The sequence below is a fragment of the Hemicordylus capensis genome, chromosome 1, assembly GCF_027244095.1.
Source record: "Hemicordylus capensis ecotype Gifberg chromosome 1, rHemCap1.1.pri, whole genome shotgun sequence".
In the NCBI taxonomy this organism is placed as follows: Eukaryota; Metazoa; Chordata; class Lepidosauria; order Squamata; family Cordylidae; genus Hemicordylus; species Hemicordylus capensis.
The window spans coordinates 73,513,704-73,533,249 of NC_069657.1; the positions used below are offsets into that span (position 1 = coordinate 73,513,704).

Sequence of the window (19,546 nt, forward strand, 5' to 3'; positions counted from 1 at the left end):
AAATGTTGATTTACAGTTTTTGATTTTAACAGTTAATTAATTTTAGTTTTATTTTAATGTAAACCGCCCTGAGCCATTTTTGGAAGGGTGGTATAGAAATCAAATCAAATCAAATCAAATCAATCTTGGGGAGGGGCTTAGCTCTGATGGTGGATGGACATGTTTTCCTGAGCTCCTCCACTTCTCATCATTGTAACTGTTATTCTTTCCTTTTTTCCTTTTTTAGTCCCTATTTTTAATAGTATTTATCTTATTTTCTTTTAAATACTTTTTTATACCTTTTAATCCTTGGGCAGAGGTTTTAGTTATTCATTCCCCCCCTGCTAATTGTGTTTTATTGCTCAAATCTCTTTTACTGCTCAAATCTCTCATGCACTATGACAAGGAAAAAGAGAGCTCGCCTCAGTCCTGCAGCTGGGAATGTGCAGAGGCGTATCTAGGGAAAATAGCGCCTAGGGCAAACACTGAAATTGCGCCCCCTGTCCAAACATCTGACACCCATCTTTCAGATAACTTGACCATCATATCAGCTGAAAAATACAAGTCCAGCTCATTAATCTTTTAATATTTCAAAAACTATTTAGCAGTGGACGTTGCCAGACCAAAAAATGCTGGAAAACTACAAATTTCAGTATGCTGGAGCTCATGAAATACCCAAATACTTTGTGGAGGTATACTTGGAAAACTAATGTCTAATTCTCTACTAAGCATTATAGCATCACTATTACATAAGTTTTAAAAATAAATGGAGAATTTGACTTTTGCCAGATACTCTGAAAATAATTAAAGGATATGCAGAGTAAACTGTGTCACTGCTTGGAATATATTGTAGTATTTCAGAAAGACACATTTAACTCACTTACTCCAAGAAGCAAAGTAAGAGCAAATGAATACAATCCTAGCTCATAAGCTTCAGCTCATTATTCACAAGCCCTGATTCTCTACATAGTGCCAAACTGAATATGTGTACAGTGACTTATATTAATTTTTTTTAAAAAAAAAATACCTGTAGCCCCTCTGGGGGCTTCCTAAAGGCTTTGGGGTGAGTCTGCAAAGGTTACCCCTCCCCTTAATGGCCTCTAGGGCTTTGCAGGGACCATTTGAGCATGTGCAGTGGCCATTTTATATATATATATATATATACACACATACATACCCCAAAATGGCAGCTGAAAACAAAATGGCTGCTGTGCATGCTCAAATGGCCTCTGCGAGGCCTGGTATGGCCTAGGGCCTCACAGAGGCCATTTGAGCATGCACAGTGGCCACTTTGTTTTTGGTGGCCATTTAAATTTTTTTTTTAAAAAAAAAATTAATTTTTTAAAATGGCGCCCCCCTTCAAGTGGTGCCCGGGGCACGTGCCCGGGGCACGTGCCCTGCCTGCCCTACCCTAGATATGCCCCTGGGAATGTGGAGGAGGAACGCCATCCTAAACAATCTCGGATGGATAATTTTTTACTTACTAAAGTAAGTGCCTCCCATACACCAGCTTCGTTGAATAGATTCAGCCCATTGGAGTCTTTAATTGACCCAGATTCAGAGCCTAACGAGAGGACTGCTACAGCTTCTCATCAGACTGATATAGCTCAAGCTTCACAAGACATTGGAAATCTAAATGCCACCCTTTCTCAGTTCTGTAATCTTACTGCAAATACCCTTAAACTTATGCTGCAAAATCTGCATTCTCTTGAAAAGAAACTGGACTCTTTATCTTTGTTTTGTAAACAAAAATTCTCCAGACAAAGTAATTCCTCTAAAAAATGCAATTGTGCTTTTACAACTAGTGCTCCTCCCACGCTAATGGGGACAAGAGAATCTGTATTTGTATCTCCTCAGAAACGTATTAACAAGTCTTGTCATGTTTTCCAATCAAACTGTATTACGCTCCTGATTCCTAGAACTCCCATAAATTACTCTAAATGGCATCACAAGGAAGCCATACTTTGCTCTTTGAGACTTTTAATGCACTCTTCCATTTCATATCAGGATATAGCCCATTACAACTATCTACCTGATTTTAATTCTTATCAAAGGATTATGATCACGTTCAAACTGCAAGGTTTCCTTCGATGTTGCTTCACTTAAACCAGCTATTGGCCAGATATGGCATTAGAACTCAAAGATGTTTCGTTGATCTCCAGCCAACGCCTCTCTATGTACAGAAGACCAAAGAGAGAGCACAAAAGACCAATTTATGTCATGCAAGATTATGTTCATGTCTTGGTGCAGCTAACAGCCTGAATCCTGCAAATGATTCCCTCATCATTACTGACTCTCAAGGACATTCCACTCCCTTTGAGTCTTCACAGCTGGCTGAACTTAAACAAGGAAGGCAAGAGCTGCTCATCTGTCCGGCTACAGCTGCAACTAATTCTTTTAGACCTAATGACTCTCCTGATCTCATTGATATGATCTCCTCTGAATTACATGAGAGTTCTTTACCATTGACTGAGACAGTGGATAATTTGGCTTTGCTGGGAAACAACACAGAGAAAAATGCCTTGGTTTCAATTCCCGTTTCAACTCAGACAATTAACGACCTCTCTATTCATTGTAATGAGTCGTACTCACCCTGCATCTCACAACCTTCTCATGTCTCTAAATTTAGCTCGGAGCTACTGAAGCTGGTTGATATAGCCATTCAAGAGAATGTTCTGATGGCGAAAAACTGGTGGGCAGGCATACTCAATGATCCGCACTTTGATGCTTTACTGTCCACCTTGGACCCTACCCATATGTCCTCCACAAACAATCCTATGGAGACTTTGGATGTCCTGGTCTCTTGGGGGGATTCCAATCCTCTTTGTGATCCACCAGCTGACACTACACGGGAATCTCAATACCCCATGTTGTGCTGGACTTGCCATCGGCTACTAACTGTGAATCCTTACGAAGATCCCCTCCTGTGCAGGAGAGTGCTGTTGCTCTGGACAAAGAGTGTCCTCACTCTGAACAAAATTGACTTGTGGGGTTCACGGCGCAACTCAGGGTGCTTTCCTGGAATGTGGCCAGTTGGAAACATAAGATCTGTGATTTAGATTTCCGCTCCTTTATTAGCAGTTTTGATATTCTTTTGCTACAGGAAGCATGGGCTATCGGTAATATCTCTTTGTCTGTTTTTTTGGTACACTCTTTAGATGCGGTACCAGGTACAAGAAAGGGTAGGCCAAAGGGGGGTTTGGCTATTCTTACTTCCACCATGCTCAGGGGTAAAGTGTCCCTAATTGGGCAATTGGATTCGCTAGCCCTTGCCGTTCTTATTTTTTGGTACACTCTTTAGATGCGGTACCAGGTACAAGAAAGGGTAGGCCAAAGGGGGGTTTGGCTATTCTTACTTCCACCATGCTCAGGGGTAAAGTGTCCCTAATTGGGCAATTGGATTCGCTAGCCCTTGCCGTTCTTATTAGCCTGAAAACGTTTAATATAATAGCGATTTCTGTTTATGTACCTCCAGTTGGTTCCTGCACAAACATAGACGAGATATGGCATAAATTAGAGGCCTTTATAGCCTCTATCCGAGCAGCCTTTTTGGGGACTTCTGTGATAATGGCTGGTGACTTTAATGCTCGTTTGGGTTCTGATAACGACACTCTTTGTAATAAATTCCATTACCATCCTGTCGATATCCCTATCCCATCACCCTTGCTTACAAGGTACTCAAAGGACCCTAGGTCTAATACCCGTGGTTTCCGTCTCCTGTCCCTATGCCATAAGGAGGATCTCCATCTCCTTAATGGCTCCGTTATAACAGATTTTCCTGCTGAATTTTCCCATTGGACTGGTTCCAACCCCTCTTTGATTGATTATATGGCTATTTCATGTAATTTGGCTTCACGTGTCAGCTCTTTTCGGGTGGTTCCTCGCCCGGAAAGTGACCATTCTCCCCTTGAGCTATGATTATGGTCGACTGGCTCAATCCATTTGGTGGATGGACAGCTGTCCCATTTAGAATTGGAGCATGGGCCCCTCAGAGCTAAATGGACAGAAGAATGCACTTTTCATTTCTCTGCAATACTGAATTCAGACAAAGCTAGCGGTTTGTAAAAGGCGATATTAGCCCCACGTACCATTCAGGAGAGGGATTCTACTCTCTCCCACTATCATGATATTTTGGCTCTTCTACTTCCTGTGCTGGTTAAATCTCATTCTCATTCTAGTAATAACCTCAAGGCTCCGTCTAAGCCGTGGTTCGACCTTGATTGCCTGAATACAAAAAGGGATTTGCTAAGGGTCTTTAAAAGCCATGTTGCTGATCCCTCGTTAATCTCTAAGCACGTGATCTCAAAAAAAAAAAAAAAAGATCACAATATAAACAGCTAATTAGAGATAAGAAATTTAAAGCCGCCAGAGAAAACCGGGCCAAATTAATTGAGGCAGCTAGATCAAAGAATCAAGATATCTTCTGGAGGCTGATCTCACCCGTAATGGGCAAAGCTTTTTCCTCCCCCTCTTATTGTATCTCAGCTGCTGCTTGGGAAGAGCATTTTCACTCCCTCTATAAAAAGGTTAGTGGGATGGATGTTAATATCATCAATTAATTAAATAAAACTATGATTCCCAGTTGGGACCCTGTATCGTGCTCTGAAGTCGAAAGACTTATTAAATATTTTCCTAGAGGAAGCGACTTTATTACTATTGATGCGCTTCGGTCTAATCTTGATTGGTGGGTACCCCTGCTTGCTTCTCTCTTTTCTTACATCGACTCCATGGCTAATATCCCCTGTGATTGGGGTGTAGCCATTATTATACCCATTTATAAAAAGGGCAATAGGGATGACCCTAAAAATTATCGCCCAATCAGCCTTCTAAACGTGATTAGTAAGATCTATGCTAAACACCTATTTTATAAATTGGTGGATTGGATTGAGTCAAATGATGTTCTGGCCCTGGAGCAGGCTGGCTTTCGGGCGGGCCAGTCCACCCTGGAGCACGTCCTCACTCTACAATTCTTATCTGAAAAATATTCTAGTAAGCCAGCTTCTGGACTTTATGTCGCCTTTATTGATCTTAAATCCGCATTCAGTCTTATATCCCGTGAAAGGCTTTGGCATAAACTGTGGGATCTTTCAATAGACAGAAGGCTGTTATTATTGATTTCTTCCTTGTATGAAGGCGCCTTTCTGAAAGTTCGCTGTAATGCACTGGGGTCCCTTTCGACTGCGATTCCTACATACAGGGGCGTGAGGCAGGGTTGCATCTTAGCTCCCTTATTATTTAATCTATATATTAACTCGGTGGTCTCTTCTGTATCTACACCTTCTACGCACCCTCCCAAAATAGCAAATAAGCATGTATCTATTCTCTTATATGCAGATGATATGGCAATCATGTCCCAAACCCAAATTGGTTTGAGACATGCTTTGGGCCTCCTTTCAAAATTTTGTTCCCAAGAGTTCATTGAGATAAATAATGAAAAAACTAAAGTCCTAGTCTTTGCAAAATGACCTAGGCAATATTGTTGGTCCATTAATGGTCATAGGATTGCACAGGTCAACTCCTTTAAATACCTAGGAGTGGTTTTTCATTCATCAGGCTCACGCAATGCCCACCTCAATTCTACTTTGTTGACGGCACAGCTAACTACGAACCTTATTACATCTTTTCATTTCTCGAGGGGGGCTTCTTATATCCCCACTGTAGTTAAACTATTTGTATCTAAAGTCCACTCTCAAGTGCTGTACAGAGCCCAAATAGGAACTTTACGGCTTTAGAAGCCCTGCAGTCTAAATTTCTGAGATCTATATTGTTAGTCCCCCGATGCGTGCCTAATGTTGCGTTAAGGTGAGAGGTGGGTATGATTAGATTGGAAACTTGTTATTGGAGTAATATCATATTATTCTGGTTAAAATTTGTCTTCTCTTGTGTAGGATTGGCCCCCCTTATTAAGACTGATTGTTTCAGATTTAAGTGGAAGACCCAAATTATTGACAAATTGGCTCATTATGGTTTCTCTCAGGATGAGATTATTAAAATGGGATATGATCGAGCCAGGATTGAGATCAAACAACGTATCATGGACATGGAACTGCAGGAAGAAGTTGCTTCCTAGCCTAAGAATGTCCTTTTTTTGGATCAAATGTTTAACATTAAACCAGCTAGCTATTTGAGTCTAATTACCATTCCTAAATTTAGATGTGCTTTGACGCTCGCCCGTCTAAATGCGCTTCCATTTGCTGTTATGGAGGGAAGATTTAAAGGTACCCCTTTCTCTGCTCGACTTTGCCCTTGCGGGTCTGGTCAAGTGGAGACAAGTGTGCGTGCCATTTTATACTGTAATTTCTATAGGGACGCCCGCTTAAGATTAGTGTCCCCTTTGCTGCAACATTTTCCTGGGCATTTGGATGACTTCTATTTGAAGTATTTACTGTCCAGTCTGGATGACGACCTAATTTGAAAAATAGCAAGGTACTGTTATATCATTTGCAACATCCGCTTAGGTTTTCATTAATGTTTTGCTTTCTTTTTTCCGTGATTCCTGTTTTATGACTGTAATGGAGGGTGCTCTGCTCTCTTTGGCTTTCAGTAAGATCTATCTGGAGTTCACCACAACTGTCTTAATTTTAACCTGTCAATATTGCGTTACAATCTGTTTGATTTATCATGCTGAGTTTTTTGTAAGTATGTATGTTTTACTAAGTATTGGTCTATGACCGCAATAAAGGATGACTGACAGTTTTTGATTTTAACAGTTAATTAATTTGAGTTTTATTTTAATGTTAACCACCCTGAGCCATTTTTGGAAGGGTGGTATAGAAACCAAATCAAATCAATCAATCAATCAATCAATCAATCAATATACAAGGAATCCATGTGTGCATTCAGGTTTCTCCCCAAGATGTTTCCCCACCAGAATTCCCAATGGGATTTATGCCAGCAAACAGATGAAAAATCTAAACTATTTTATAAATCCACCCATCCTCCATATAAAAGGTAGCTAATACTTGTCTCATATGAGCCACCAATAACTTAACACATATTTCAGACCTAGAAGGATCCTTCTCTCTTGTCTTCAACAATATATTTCATCAGTTTTGCAATCAATGTTTTTGAAGCCAGTTACTTCCCATTTTTCACATTGGCATACATATATTGGTCACTGCCATGTATGCAGTATGTGTGGTAGGAAGGCACAATATATGTGCATAACACATGCATATGGAAACACACATTTGCAGCAAGTGCATGCTACTCTTTTATGGGCACCAGGGGCAGAGCCATCATTGGGCAAATAACCATTGGTTCAAATAACCTGGGCCGCTGCCAATCAGGGGCCACGCTTCATGGCCCCAACCATATACCTTGCATATGACATCAGACACGGGGGCATGATTTCCCTCCCAAACGGGGCTGCATGGCCCCGTTTGCAAGTGAAATCGGCCAGTGCTGCATTCGCAGTGTGGCCAGAGAAACATTCCCTGCCTTTTAAAGGCAGGGAGAACTGCTCCTGACCACGCTGCAAATGCCGCGCTGGCCGATTTTGTTCCTGAACAGGGCCGCGCAGCCCTGTTTGGGAGCAAAGCCACACTCCCTGCCTCTGACATATGACTGAGGGGGCATGACTAAACACACAATGAGGCGATCCTCACGATTGCCAAAAAGTGGGCTAAGGGAGCCTAGCCCGCTTTCTGGAGACCGTGAGAACCACCAGGCGAGCCCAGTTGCTCTCAAGCGGATAACCCGCTTATGCAGCCCTCCCCTAAGCCCAGTTAGTAGAGCGAGCCCTCCACTAACCTGGACTCTACGATCGTGTGTTGCCATGGCACAGCTCCGCGCCACGGCAACTCATGAGGAGACCCCCAACCAGGAGACTAAAAAGCAGCAGTTCCAGAGCATGCTGGAACTTCTGGGGGCTGCGTGGCACCCGATCCCCGCAGCCCCTGCCGGCTCCGTGACGGAGCCAGCAGTTGTGTGGGTACCCGATGCAGCTGCCTAAGGCTGCAGCCTGCTCATGTGTGGGGAGAGTGGGCTAAGCCCGCTCTCCCCGCTAACCCTCTCGAGGCGGGTCTCACTGATCGTGAGACCCACCTCCCTGTGTCATATATCAGATGCAGGGGGCAGGCCTGGGGGTGGGCGTGGCAGTGGCAGAACCCAGGCTGCTGCTTGGCTCCCTCTGTGCCTGATGGATACATATCAAATATTGTGTGTGTAGCTATAATAAAACTCATAGAGGCTCTTCCTCACGATGACTCCAACCAGTGTCAGTTGGGGGGAAACCAGATATCTCAACACAGATGCACTCCTGTGGAGCATGTCGTATGAACTCAGAAGCTGAGATCAACAAGCAGACTTCAGATCTCAAAGTCCAGATCTTGGCTCCAAGTTGTGTTAGCATGTTGCCAAGTGGAGACTGCTGAAAAATCCTGAGTTCACATGACATGCTCTGTGGGGCAAGGAGCTTCATTTTTCACTGAACTGACATTGGAATCATTGTGTGAAGAGCCCCATACAGTATGAAGCTAATAAGACTGGAATCTGATTGGAGTAACAGAATCCTATAATGTGATTAAGCAGACCCATCTTCAAAGGCTTCTCTTTGAGCTCTACTTACCATGAGGTGCCAGACAAACCAGATATGTACGTAATGCAGTCTAGGAGATGTGATTTTTGGAAAGCCCTCATACTGCCAAAAGTTGTTGTGAATGATCTTAGCCCACCTCCTGTTGTCATGACTGCCACCACTGGAACCTGGATAACATGCAGATGTAATGAATTGATATTTAGCCTATTATTTCAATTGTTTCCAATTTTTTTTTTTTTTAAAGCACAAAACAATACATGGCATTGCAGGACAAAATATTTAGAATACAATCTGAACGCCAAACTAGATGTTACATTAAGCATGTAGTTTGGCCCTGCATGTTCATTATATTAACTGTAAATATAGGTTGTGGTGATGAGGAGGAGAGAAGATTAGGGGGGAGTAAATTATGATCAGAATCACCACAGTGCCTGGAAATTTCAGGTTAACTCTTTCTTCCGGCATTACAGTCCTAATGAAAATAATGTCATAACCCCAGGTCCAGGATATGCCCCCCTCCATTAGGAGATCAGGCAAACAGGTCTGGTAATGGAACCTGGACCATTGCCTGGGGCTTCTGGGCCAAAACCAGGAGAACCAAGGGAACCTGAACCAGTACCCTTGCCATGACCTGACCTGGGCACATACCCTGTCTTCTTCCTCTGACTTGGAGGGAGCCCCTGAATCCCATCAGTCTTAACAGAAACTACCACCCCAGAGAGCCAGCGCGGTGTTGTGGTTAGAGTGCTGGACTAGGACCGGGGAGACCCAAGTTCAAATCCCCATTCAGCCATGAAACTAGCTGGGTGACTCTGGGCCAGTCACTTAGGGGAGTAATGGCAGGAGAGAGGGCATGCCCTCAACTCCTGTCTGTGGCTTCCAGCGGCATCTGGTGGGCCACTGTGTGAAACAGGATGCTGGACTAGATGGGCCTTGGGCCTGATCCAGCAGGGCTGTCCTTATGTTCTTATGCACTTCTCTCTCAGCCTAACCTACTTCACAGGGTTGTTGTGAAAGAGAAACTCAAGTATGTAGTACACCGCTCTGGGCTCCTTGGAGGAAGAGCGGGATATAAATGAAAAAACCTTCATCATCATCACCCCACATCACCAGGACCAGTACATAAGAAATCAAGTAAGGCTCTTTTAAGACACAGAGCCTTCCCAAGGGGCAAGTCAGTTTCCGCTGCTTTAGCAGGCACCATAGGAGCCAACAGTCTGCTTCAGGAAGCTGCTGGAGCAACATACTCCTAGTGTTCCAGTACTCAGCTCCTGTGACCCTACTTGACTGTAGCCAAGTCGCTGGCTCTATCCACTTAGAGCTGTCCAAGATCCTTGTCACTTTGGCATCCCCGCCTAGGTGAAGACCCTGGCTTAACCCAGATCAGGGTAGATCCACTCCCCCAAGTTGCAATTAGCCTTGGGAGTAAAGCTATAGTGCCAATTGGGGCAAATCCCTTATAGTATTGTCCTGATCTAAATTGCCCCTCTCATGGACTATTTTTAAGGAAAGAAAAACTAAGGACATTAGGACCAAGAATATTATTAATGTAATGTGTAGTATAGTATATGTGTAGTATAGTATGTGTAGTATACTTTTCCTCAGTATACTAAGTTAATTAACCCCTGCAGTGTGAGAGGAAACTAACTATTGTCCCTGTTTAAGCCTAAACGGATGGCATCAAGCTTGTGGACAATGGGGCCAAATGGCTATGGAATGTGAGGCATAGTTAGTTTATGATGATGATGTAATTTTATAGCATCAATAATTGGCAATAATATAGTATTACTAGCCGTGTTAAGTTACTGAATACGTGTAGTGAGTCAGAAAACCACTGGAAACCCAAATTTATTCACAGTTAAGCATATAGGGGACAATTTTCATCCTGTTTCACATACCTCATGATCTTGCAAGTCATAATCTAGTTGGAGAACATGCTTCAGAGCCTGAGCAACATGCCTTTTTCGTTTAATTAAGAACTCTTGCTCCTGTGGGCACAGATCATATCCCAAGCGCACATCGAGGTCTGATGGGCAGTCACAATGACTAGGACACACACACACACACATTATATTTTATCTAATATCACAAATGCTTTTGGATGTTATGAAGCAGAAAAGCAGTAGGGTGGATTCTTGAATACGAACATCAAGTATGAGATAGTATGCAAGAACTATAGAATATTTTCAAAAATACACTCGGAGCTATTGTGCAATGTAAAGTTGAAGGTACTACTGAAGGCTGCACTGAATGATCTCCTGTAATGAAGAGTGGGCTTCCCCAGCCAAAGTCTAAATAAGGCCAAGTAAAAAGGGATTATTTTGGTGAATTATTTTGGAGTCAGCGTGATGTTGTGGTTAGAGTGCTGGACTAGGACCGGGGAGACCTGAGTTCAAATCCCCATTCAGCCATGATACCCGCTGGGTGACTCTGGGTCAGTCACTTCTCTCTCAGCCTAACCTACTTCACAGGGTTGTTGTGAGGAGAAACGCAAGTATGTAGTACACTGCTCTGGGCTCCTTGGAGGAAGAGCGGGATATCAAATGTAATAAATAAATAAACAAACCATTCTTTTTCACTCCACCTCATTGTGCTCCAAGACCCCATTGTACTTCTGATTGAGTATAAATGTTATCACATTTGAATAACATGTCTGGAGCTTTTGACTCGCCATAATATTAAAATAACAATTAAGCGATAATTCAATATTGATACAAGTCCCAAAGAAACCTCACACCCCGGAAAGTCCCCATATTAATGTTACCCTCAAATAAAACCATTTAGCTTTCACAACAGGGGAGGGGTGATTTTCACCAATTGCCCCTTCTCTCTGGTGCATTCAGTGCCCCCCCACCCCGCCGCATACCCGAGGACTGAGGGATCATCACAGATGTATTTTTAGGGTGTATGAAGAGCAGAAGAGGAAACGGGAATGAACAAGGGCAGTGTCAATCTGGATGATGCCTACTAACTTTTAAAACACACAGATAGTACATTATCTTATGTTTGAGCCAACTTAGAACCCTTGTTGGGAAGAAAGGAAGCATATACATTTTAATAAAATATCAATTCAGATCAGATGTTAGTCTGATATAGACCAATTGTGATTTTTAAATACCATATCTAAACATCTACTAGCTGGCCTTGTGGTAGCAAGCATGACTTGTCCCCTTAGCTAAGCAGGGTCTACCCTGGTTGCATATGAATGGGAGACTAGATGTGTGAGCACTGCAAGATATTCCCCTTAAGGGATGGAGCTGCTCCAGGAGGAGCAGAAGGTTCCAAGTTCCCTCCCTGGCTTCTCCAAGATATGGCTGAGAGAGATTCCTGCCTGCAACCTTGGAGAAGCTGCTGCCAGTCAGTGAAAACAATACTGAGCTAGATAGACCAATGGTCTGACTCATTATATGGCAGCTTCCTATGTTCCTAATCACCAAAAGATGATTACCAGTTTGGCTGATACTGCCACTAGGAACAACAATACATATTTAATTATCTTACCAGTCATCTACTTTCACATGCAAATGGTACTTTTTATCCTAAAAATCAGAAAGTAAGTGTTACACAGGGCAACAATAATTTTGAATATTTCAAATAATTCAAATGTAAGGGCGATCATCCCTTGCTTTCCAAATACAACTCCATGGTATACAACATATTTAAAACCACCAGAAAAATAATTTCATATATCTTTATCCTAAGCACATTTAGTTGAGATTTAAAGATGTCCCAACAGAACATATTTTCCACTTTAGACTAAGTGGAAAAAATATACAAATGCAAAATTATTCAGAAATTACAAAATTAAAGAGCTCACTAATGTAAATATATGTGAAGGGATAAGTAGCAGCACTGGGGAATGGTGGTGTCACAAGGTTGGGATGAAAAATTCCTCTTCATCCATTCTGCTTTTGAAAGTGCTAGTTTATATATTACAGATGCCACTTGGATGGATGTCATTTTAAAAGTGGCAAGTCAAGCATGTGTATTATAGTACCCACTATATAAATTTTAAGTTTTCAACATTCTTTTACAATCATCTTGAGGGTTTGATTGGACCACCAATTGGCCACCCCTGATCATCATGAAGTTGCCATGGGATGAACATCATTTGATTCTTTTTTCTCAGTCTAGTAATTTATTTTTTTACTGGTTTAATAATTTCAACATACTCTTGCTTCCTAAAAGCTGTAGAATGGCACCCACCTCCACTATTGGAACTTTTTTCCCAATGGGTAGTGAATTCAGCATCACAGATGGAACATCTTCTGCTTTGGTGCTACGACAACAGGAGCACTGAGGAGGAGGAGGAGGAGGAGGAGGAGTCATTATAATCTAATCAGAAAAGCTTTGTCCTGCTTCATTATGAAGAGAGGCAGTGGTATAGCAACATTGATGGTGAGTCCACATTCTTTGATGGGCCACCACTACCACTGCAGCCCACTCTGCTCACCCATCACTATTAGTTTCTGTGACCCCACTAACCACTGCAGTCACTGTGGCCAGCAACTATTGTGGTGACTGCAGTGGTTAGCAGGGCTGAGGAGGCTAGTAGAAGGAGGGAAGGTGGGTGGGCAGGTGAGCAGCAAATGGCAGGGCTGGTGGAGGGGGGCCTGTGGAAGAGGTAGTGAATGACCAGGCCTGTGGCAGTTCCCCCCAGTGGGTCCCCCTTTGGCCTGTGTTCTTAGCATGCAGCTGCTCAATGGTAGATTTGTTCCTGAAGAGATAGTCATATTGTCAATTTAATTATTAAATGTAGTTAACATACAGCATTACGACGTGACTTCTTCTTTGGTAGCATAACATCCAGTGTTGGCTCTTTGTACTTGACGTAGTGGAATGTAGTGGGACATGGTGGTGTAACAACGGCATCTGAGCCCAGCTTAAAACAGTGAGTGCCTTCCCAGGATCCTTTGACTGTAAGTGAAAGGTCTTTTTCTAAAGACAAAAGGCAGAATATATTGAGATACATCATTGTTAGATGTGTTTCTATAACAAGTAAAAAACACAATTATTGAACAAATTCATATTTGTTAGGGACATGATTAGCCCCCCAATTATTTAAGAAATCAAGAGATACATTTCACTTCTTGGAATATCCTTTATCCTGAAGAAAGTTTCCAGCCATGTGTGGACTTAATTAGGATATTAATTGAATTGGAACAGAATTTAATGGTCTTCTGTCTGAAGAACTGCCATGAATTTCAATAGAGCCTTCGCATAATCACAAGAACAGTATTTAAGGCCGCCCCTCCACCCACTGCCTTCTGGTTCATTTCTTTGCATATGCCAAATTTTTCTTCAGAACCAGAATCATATTTCCAGTACAATAGGGCCAGGTAGTTCCATAACAGTCCAGGAAGTAGAAGCTTATTAATTAACCTCTGATCAAATTCAGTCAATGTCCAAATACAAAGAATGCATGTTGTGGACTACTGTGTTGGCGAGATGATTCTCAAACTGAAGGAACATCCTTATAAACACATAGCAGAATGAAGGGTTTTTCATAGGTTTAATGAAAAACACATGGACCAGAAGCCAAAAGAAAATCTTGATTACCGCTCTTGTGATGATATGAAGTCTGTATTGAAATTCAAACTCAATATCTTTATGCAACTGAATAGGATTCAAGTATTTTGCAATTCGTCAGGATCCTTAGTTGAGGATCAGGAAAGGTCATTAAAGAAAGAAGAGTACAATAAGGTGGGCTCTCACTGTCAGTTTCCTGACTGAGATGCCAAAAGTATTCTGATCAGTTAGTCTGGCCAAGGACATTCAGAGTGGTCTTATTCAAGTTATTGTCCCTCAGCCTTAGCATTCTTCCATCTCTGAATGGGAATAATACACTGATATGATTGGCTCACAGGCATATCGATTTGCAAAGTAATGTTAGTGAAGGTAATGAACTAGTGATGATGATATAATGACGAGATTAGTGCCATAATGACTGGAAAGTACTTCATAAGGTAAGGATAACATCCTGTACTTTGTTTTTGCTCCTTGTGCATGAAACTGGAAGCACAGGAAGTAGGTACCTTCAAAATCCAGGTACCCAGGTAGCATTGATGGACTGGACCATATGGGTTACCAGCACTAAGTATAGTTGCTAATGTGTCAATGGGAGGAAGGTGGATCAGAATGTACATCAATACCTCTTATATCCTGTGTCCTAACCTAAAGGTCCCTGAAGCAGCTCATAACATATACAATACAAATAACACAAAAATAAATACAAACTACAACAGACAAACCCATCAGTAACCACTGCTATTTTCACATGTGCTTGTTGCAGTAACATTATTGACATTTTTCTGTAACTCAGATTTGAAAACCACTGGGTGGAGCAGCAGGGGTCAAACAGCTGATGGGTGCAGCGAAACTTAAACAAGATCACAAACACTATTAAGCAACATGTTTTGAGGAATAAACAGGCCAGAACTAGAAGTAATGAGAACAGAAACAACATTTTCAATGAATGCAAATTATGATTAAAGAAACATTGTCTGACATCCAAGCTAGCATTCCACTGGTATGACATCCAGACTAACACGGTGCTGTTGTGTAAGGAGGAAAGGGGCAATGTTTGCCCAACTCCCCCTCCCTCTGAAGCTCACTGTGAGCTCCCAAAAATATGTCCCTGACTTCTGCATGCCTCTCAGAGACATATTTTTGGGTGGCACAGTGTTCTTCAGTGGGAAGGGGAGATCTGAAACACAAATATTGGTTATATAGCTAAATACCAAAGGAGATAAACATTCTAGCTCAATGTCCTGTCCACCTGATACATTTCTTCTGGTTTATCTACCTGTAAAACCAAGGTGGGTGACAACTCCATATTAATAACTGAAAAATGTTTCTCCCCACTTCATTCCAGCTAATCCTGGCTTTAGGTTGTAATTCTGTGAAGCTCTTCTCATGACCCATTGGGTCTGCAGGGTCTTCTGTTGGGTCCGCTCTCCCTGCACACAATCAAAGGGCAGCCCTGGGGAACCCTGGCTCTGCCCTGGTGTCACACGAGCAAAGAAATGAGGTTAAGGGAGAGCTCGCTCCTTTAACCTCATTTAAGGGGAGGGTGTTCTAAGTGGGCTAGCCACCTTGGGAGCACCGGGCTCGCTTGTGAGCCCGGGGGTTCCCGCAGTCGACAGAAAGCAGGCTAAGCTCCCTTAGCCCGCTTTCCGTTGATCATGGGAATAGCCTCTGTATATACTGCAGCCAACCTACTTAATAACACAGATCATATACTTTAAACTTGCTGTGGCAGGACAACCTTTTCAAATTCCATCCTAGTTTCATTCATTTTGTATAACAGTGTGTGCATCAGTTATCTACACAGTAATGTAACCATCCAATCATGTACGCCAAATACATCCATAAACTCACTTGACCTATGTGGCTTGTTCTGGTCCACCTCTGCTTCTAAGGTGCAAACCTCACGACACTGTAACAGAAATAAGCAATAAACAAAACCAAAGAGATAGTCGTTTCTAGATGTGGCAGTTTTAATTAGATTACTCTGAATAATGTGTGATTTCACACGTTAGTCTCTGGAAGAACTAAGCCTAGAGGTACACTATAGGAAAATTAATAGCAGACCCTTAGAGGGATCTTCCTTTTAGGGGGAAGAGAGCTGGTCTTGTGGTAGCAAGAATGACTTGTCCCCTTAAGCTAAACAGGGTCTGCCCTGGTTGCATGTGAACGGGAGACTTGATGTGTTAGCACTGTAAGATATTCCCCTTAGGGGATGGAGCTGCTCTGGGAAGAGCAGAAGTTTTCAAGTTCCCTCCCTGGCTTCTCCAAGATAGGACAAGATTATTATTTTTTTAATAGGACAAGATTTTTTTATTGAACCAACAAACTACCAAAGCATACAGTACGTTGCCAAAGCACAATTATATACAAAGTGGTTGTTTGTACATGATATATCTACAAAGATTTACACACAAGGATTTAGAAACACACAAGTTATGAAGTATATGCAGGTAGTACTGTAACTCGGGGGTGGGGGATTACAAGGCACATCAGGTAATCGGGGGGGGGGGATTTACGTCTGACGTCCATTTCCACAATTTGTCCCATTGCTGTTTAGAAGAGATACTCTTGTCTTTTTGCACATAACCATACAAACTTTTCCAGAAGAGATTTACTGTCTCATCTGCGTGAACCTCTTGGTCGCGTCTTCCCTCCCTATTCCTATGCACAAGCATTGCATAAATGACATACAAGTTTACTAACCTGATTACGAGAAGGGGAACATTCAAATTCCCTAGTATGGGGGCTGAGAGAGATTCCTGCCTGCAACCTTGGAGAAGCCGCTGCCAGTCTGTGTAGACAATACTGAGCGAGATGGACCTATGGTCTGACTCAGTATATGGCAGCTTCCTATGTTCCTATGTACCCTATTATAGGGGATAATTCTCAGAATTTTGCTGACTCTCAATGTTCCTCAGCCATATGGAATAGGTCCCTGCTTATTTATCCAGCAAAAATGACAAATAGGAGACAGAGATCAGATACAGCACATGCTTTGCATGCAGAAAGTCTGGGATTGCTGGTCCCATGTAGCAGGGTTGGGAAAGACCCCAGCCCACCAGTCAGAGTAAACAATATTAGATTATATAAACATAAACATAAAACATAACATAAATATTTATATACTGCTTTTCAATAAAAGTTTCCAAAGTGGCTTACATAGATGAATGAATGAATGAATGAATGAATGAATGAATGAATGAAGGACCAACACCTGTCTCAGGATAAGGCCAACGGAGTTCTTGCCAGAATGTATCTTGAGCCATGGCACCTAGCTAACTATTACACTTATTCCACCCATAGTCAAGCCCATAGTGAGGTGTGGGTAGAAATTGGGGAGGGGAGATATATATATACTCTTTCTCTCAAGGGACCTGAAAATGATGCTGTGGCCATTTTTTTAAAAAACCAAAAATAAAAGTTGACAATGTTTACCTTTCAGGGTGATTATTCAGCTAAAGTTAGATGCTTTGCCTGACACACTGCTTATCTTTAGTGGATCGTGTCCCAGATTTGGAAGACAAAAATCACTTTTATGGCAAACTTGACAGAATATAAAATCAGTTCAGTAAAGAGGCCTTAAGATCTTCCTTAAGGGCAATTTAATTTATTTTCTTTAAATCAAATATGTCAAACAGAGATTTGGATTCAACTCTGAATGTACAAGAATCTTTCCTCCACAAGGATATGGCATGGATCCCACTCAGTAGCAGAAATTTAAACAAGTCATTCTGATGCGAAAAATGTGCTTCAATTATATGGTCAAAGTCACTTCTGAACTCAATGGGTATATTTCAAAATTCAAGGCTAAAGCATCATATCACTCGCACAAAAAACCCAGCTCAGCTTCCTAGACTGTGAAAGTATGATTAATATTCATATATGCATAACTAATATAAAATATACATTACCACTAGAACTCCATTTGTAATTATGTTTTCAGGAGGACCAGACCTAGAAAACAAATGCAAACATTTGTTTTATTTATTACTGGCATTGAAATAAGAGAAATAAGAGCCAGCAAAGCAGCTTACAATAAAAGAAACAAACATAACAACAATAGAAATAATATAGAAAGAAGTAAAATATTCAACAGGAGCAGAAAAAAGTACATGTGTGTGCATACGCGCGTGCATGTGTGCACACAAACACACAGAGTTACATACTACCAAGGTGAGCAAAGGTTTGTTTTCTCTGTGATGCTAAAAAATGGGACTTCTGTTAAAGAAGTAGCAAGCCTAGCATGTCATCTATACACCCTGAGTTCACAATAATTATAATGGTTGGCATTTGTATGGCACTTCTTGTGTACGTGAAGTTCTTCACATGTATTATCTTGATGTAATCCTTAGAACAAACTTGTGAAGTAAATAAGTATTATATCGCCATATTGCAGTTGGAGAGCTGGGTTTGAAAACCTAAGGCCATCTAGTGAACAGGTGAAGCAGAGAAGTCCTGATTTACAGCTCAGACCCTTACAACTATGGTTACACCAGGTCCAGTCTGGGAGCTGGCAATGGGGGTGGGACTGGATGCACAGGCTTCCTCCAACCCTGAGAGGACAGCCCAAGACAGCCAATAGTGCTGCTGACTGGGGAGGAGCTTCATCCTTTAACTCCAGTTGGGAGTGAATTCTGAATCTGGATGATGCAGTGGTGGAAACTGATCCTTGGTTGGGTAAGTGAAATTCACTTCAGACTGAGGGTTCATTCCAAGGTTTGGGACCAATATTGGAATCATGGTTGGGTCCAGGAACCATGGTTCCCATAATTTGGATGACAGGGGGACTGAACTGGAGCGAGTTCTCCTCTGGTTTGACGTTATGTGAGAAGGTGGCCTATATTACTTAACAAAAGGATAAGATGTTTTCTTGTAGGGCTCTTTCCCTGTGATCTGGAACCCTACTTTCCCAAGGCAAAATTGTTAGGATACAAAGTCCCCGAGAGGAAGCCCCACTGAACACAACAGAATTTATTTCTGAGAAAGCATGTGTGTAGGTTGTTGGATGCTAAAAAACAAGCAAACAAACAAAAACCCTATAGCAATAGAATTTAAAATTTGAAGTTTGAAATACAATTGAAAAATTTGGAATGGAAAATGGAAATTCTAGACTTATTTTTACTTGATGCGAAACTTTGTGTTATCTCTATGACTTCATCTTTGTAAATTAACAAGGTATACTTGAATTTTCCTATATTCAGGAAATATATATATATATATATATATATGTATATGTATATGTATATGTATATGTATATGTATATGTATATGTATATGTATATACTGACAGGTTCTTCTATTTCCAGTGCAGCCAGGAATTACAATTTCTGTTGTTGGTTTACCATTGTGTTTATTTTGCATCTGATAAATAGTCTTAGTTGTGGAACAAAATCTATACTATTAATAAACATCTCCAAAGACTTCCACATGTACAAAGATAAAAAGTGTAAATACTTACGCGGGTTCTATCATGAATTCAACTTCCAACTCTTCTTGTGC

At 41.6% G+C, this 19,546-nt stretch overlaps 1 protein-coding gene across 4 annotated transcripts in view; it reads right to left on the reverse strand.

Moving 5' to 3' along the window:
- The window catches only part of LOC128340804 (cytosolic phospholipase A2 epsilon-like), a 72,765-nt gene that overhangs the window by 22,506 nt on the left and 30,713 nt on the right, over positions 1 to 19,546 (reverse strand). For all 4 annotated transcript variants that reach the window (XM_053286509.1, XM_053286512.1, XM_053286510.1 and 1 more), the window contains 8 exons: positions 19,506 to 19,546; positions 17,959 to 18,001; positions 15,899 to 15,956; positions 13,287 to 13,456; positions 12,725 to 12,814; positions 12,020 to 12,057; positions 10,417 to 10,564; positions 8,549 to 8,685 (listed from right to left, as the gene is read on the reverse strand). In XM_053286509.1, the coding sequence (XP_053142484.1) occupies positions 8,549 to 8,685; positions 10,417 to 10,564; positions 12,020 to 12,057; positions 12,725 to 12,814; positions 13,287 to 13,456; positions 15,899 to 15,956; positions 17,959 to 18,001; positions 19,506 to 19,546 (725 nt within the window). The remainder of the gene's footprint in view (positions 1 to 8,548; positions 8,686 to 10,416; positions 10,565 to 12,019; positions 12,058 to 12,724; positions 12,815 to 13,286; positions 13,457 to 15,898; positions 15,957 to 17,958; positions 18,002 to 19,505) is intronic.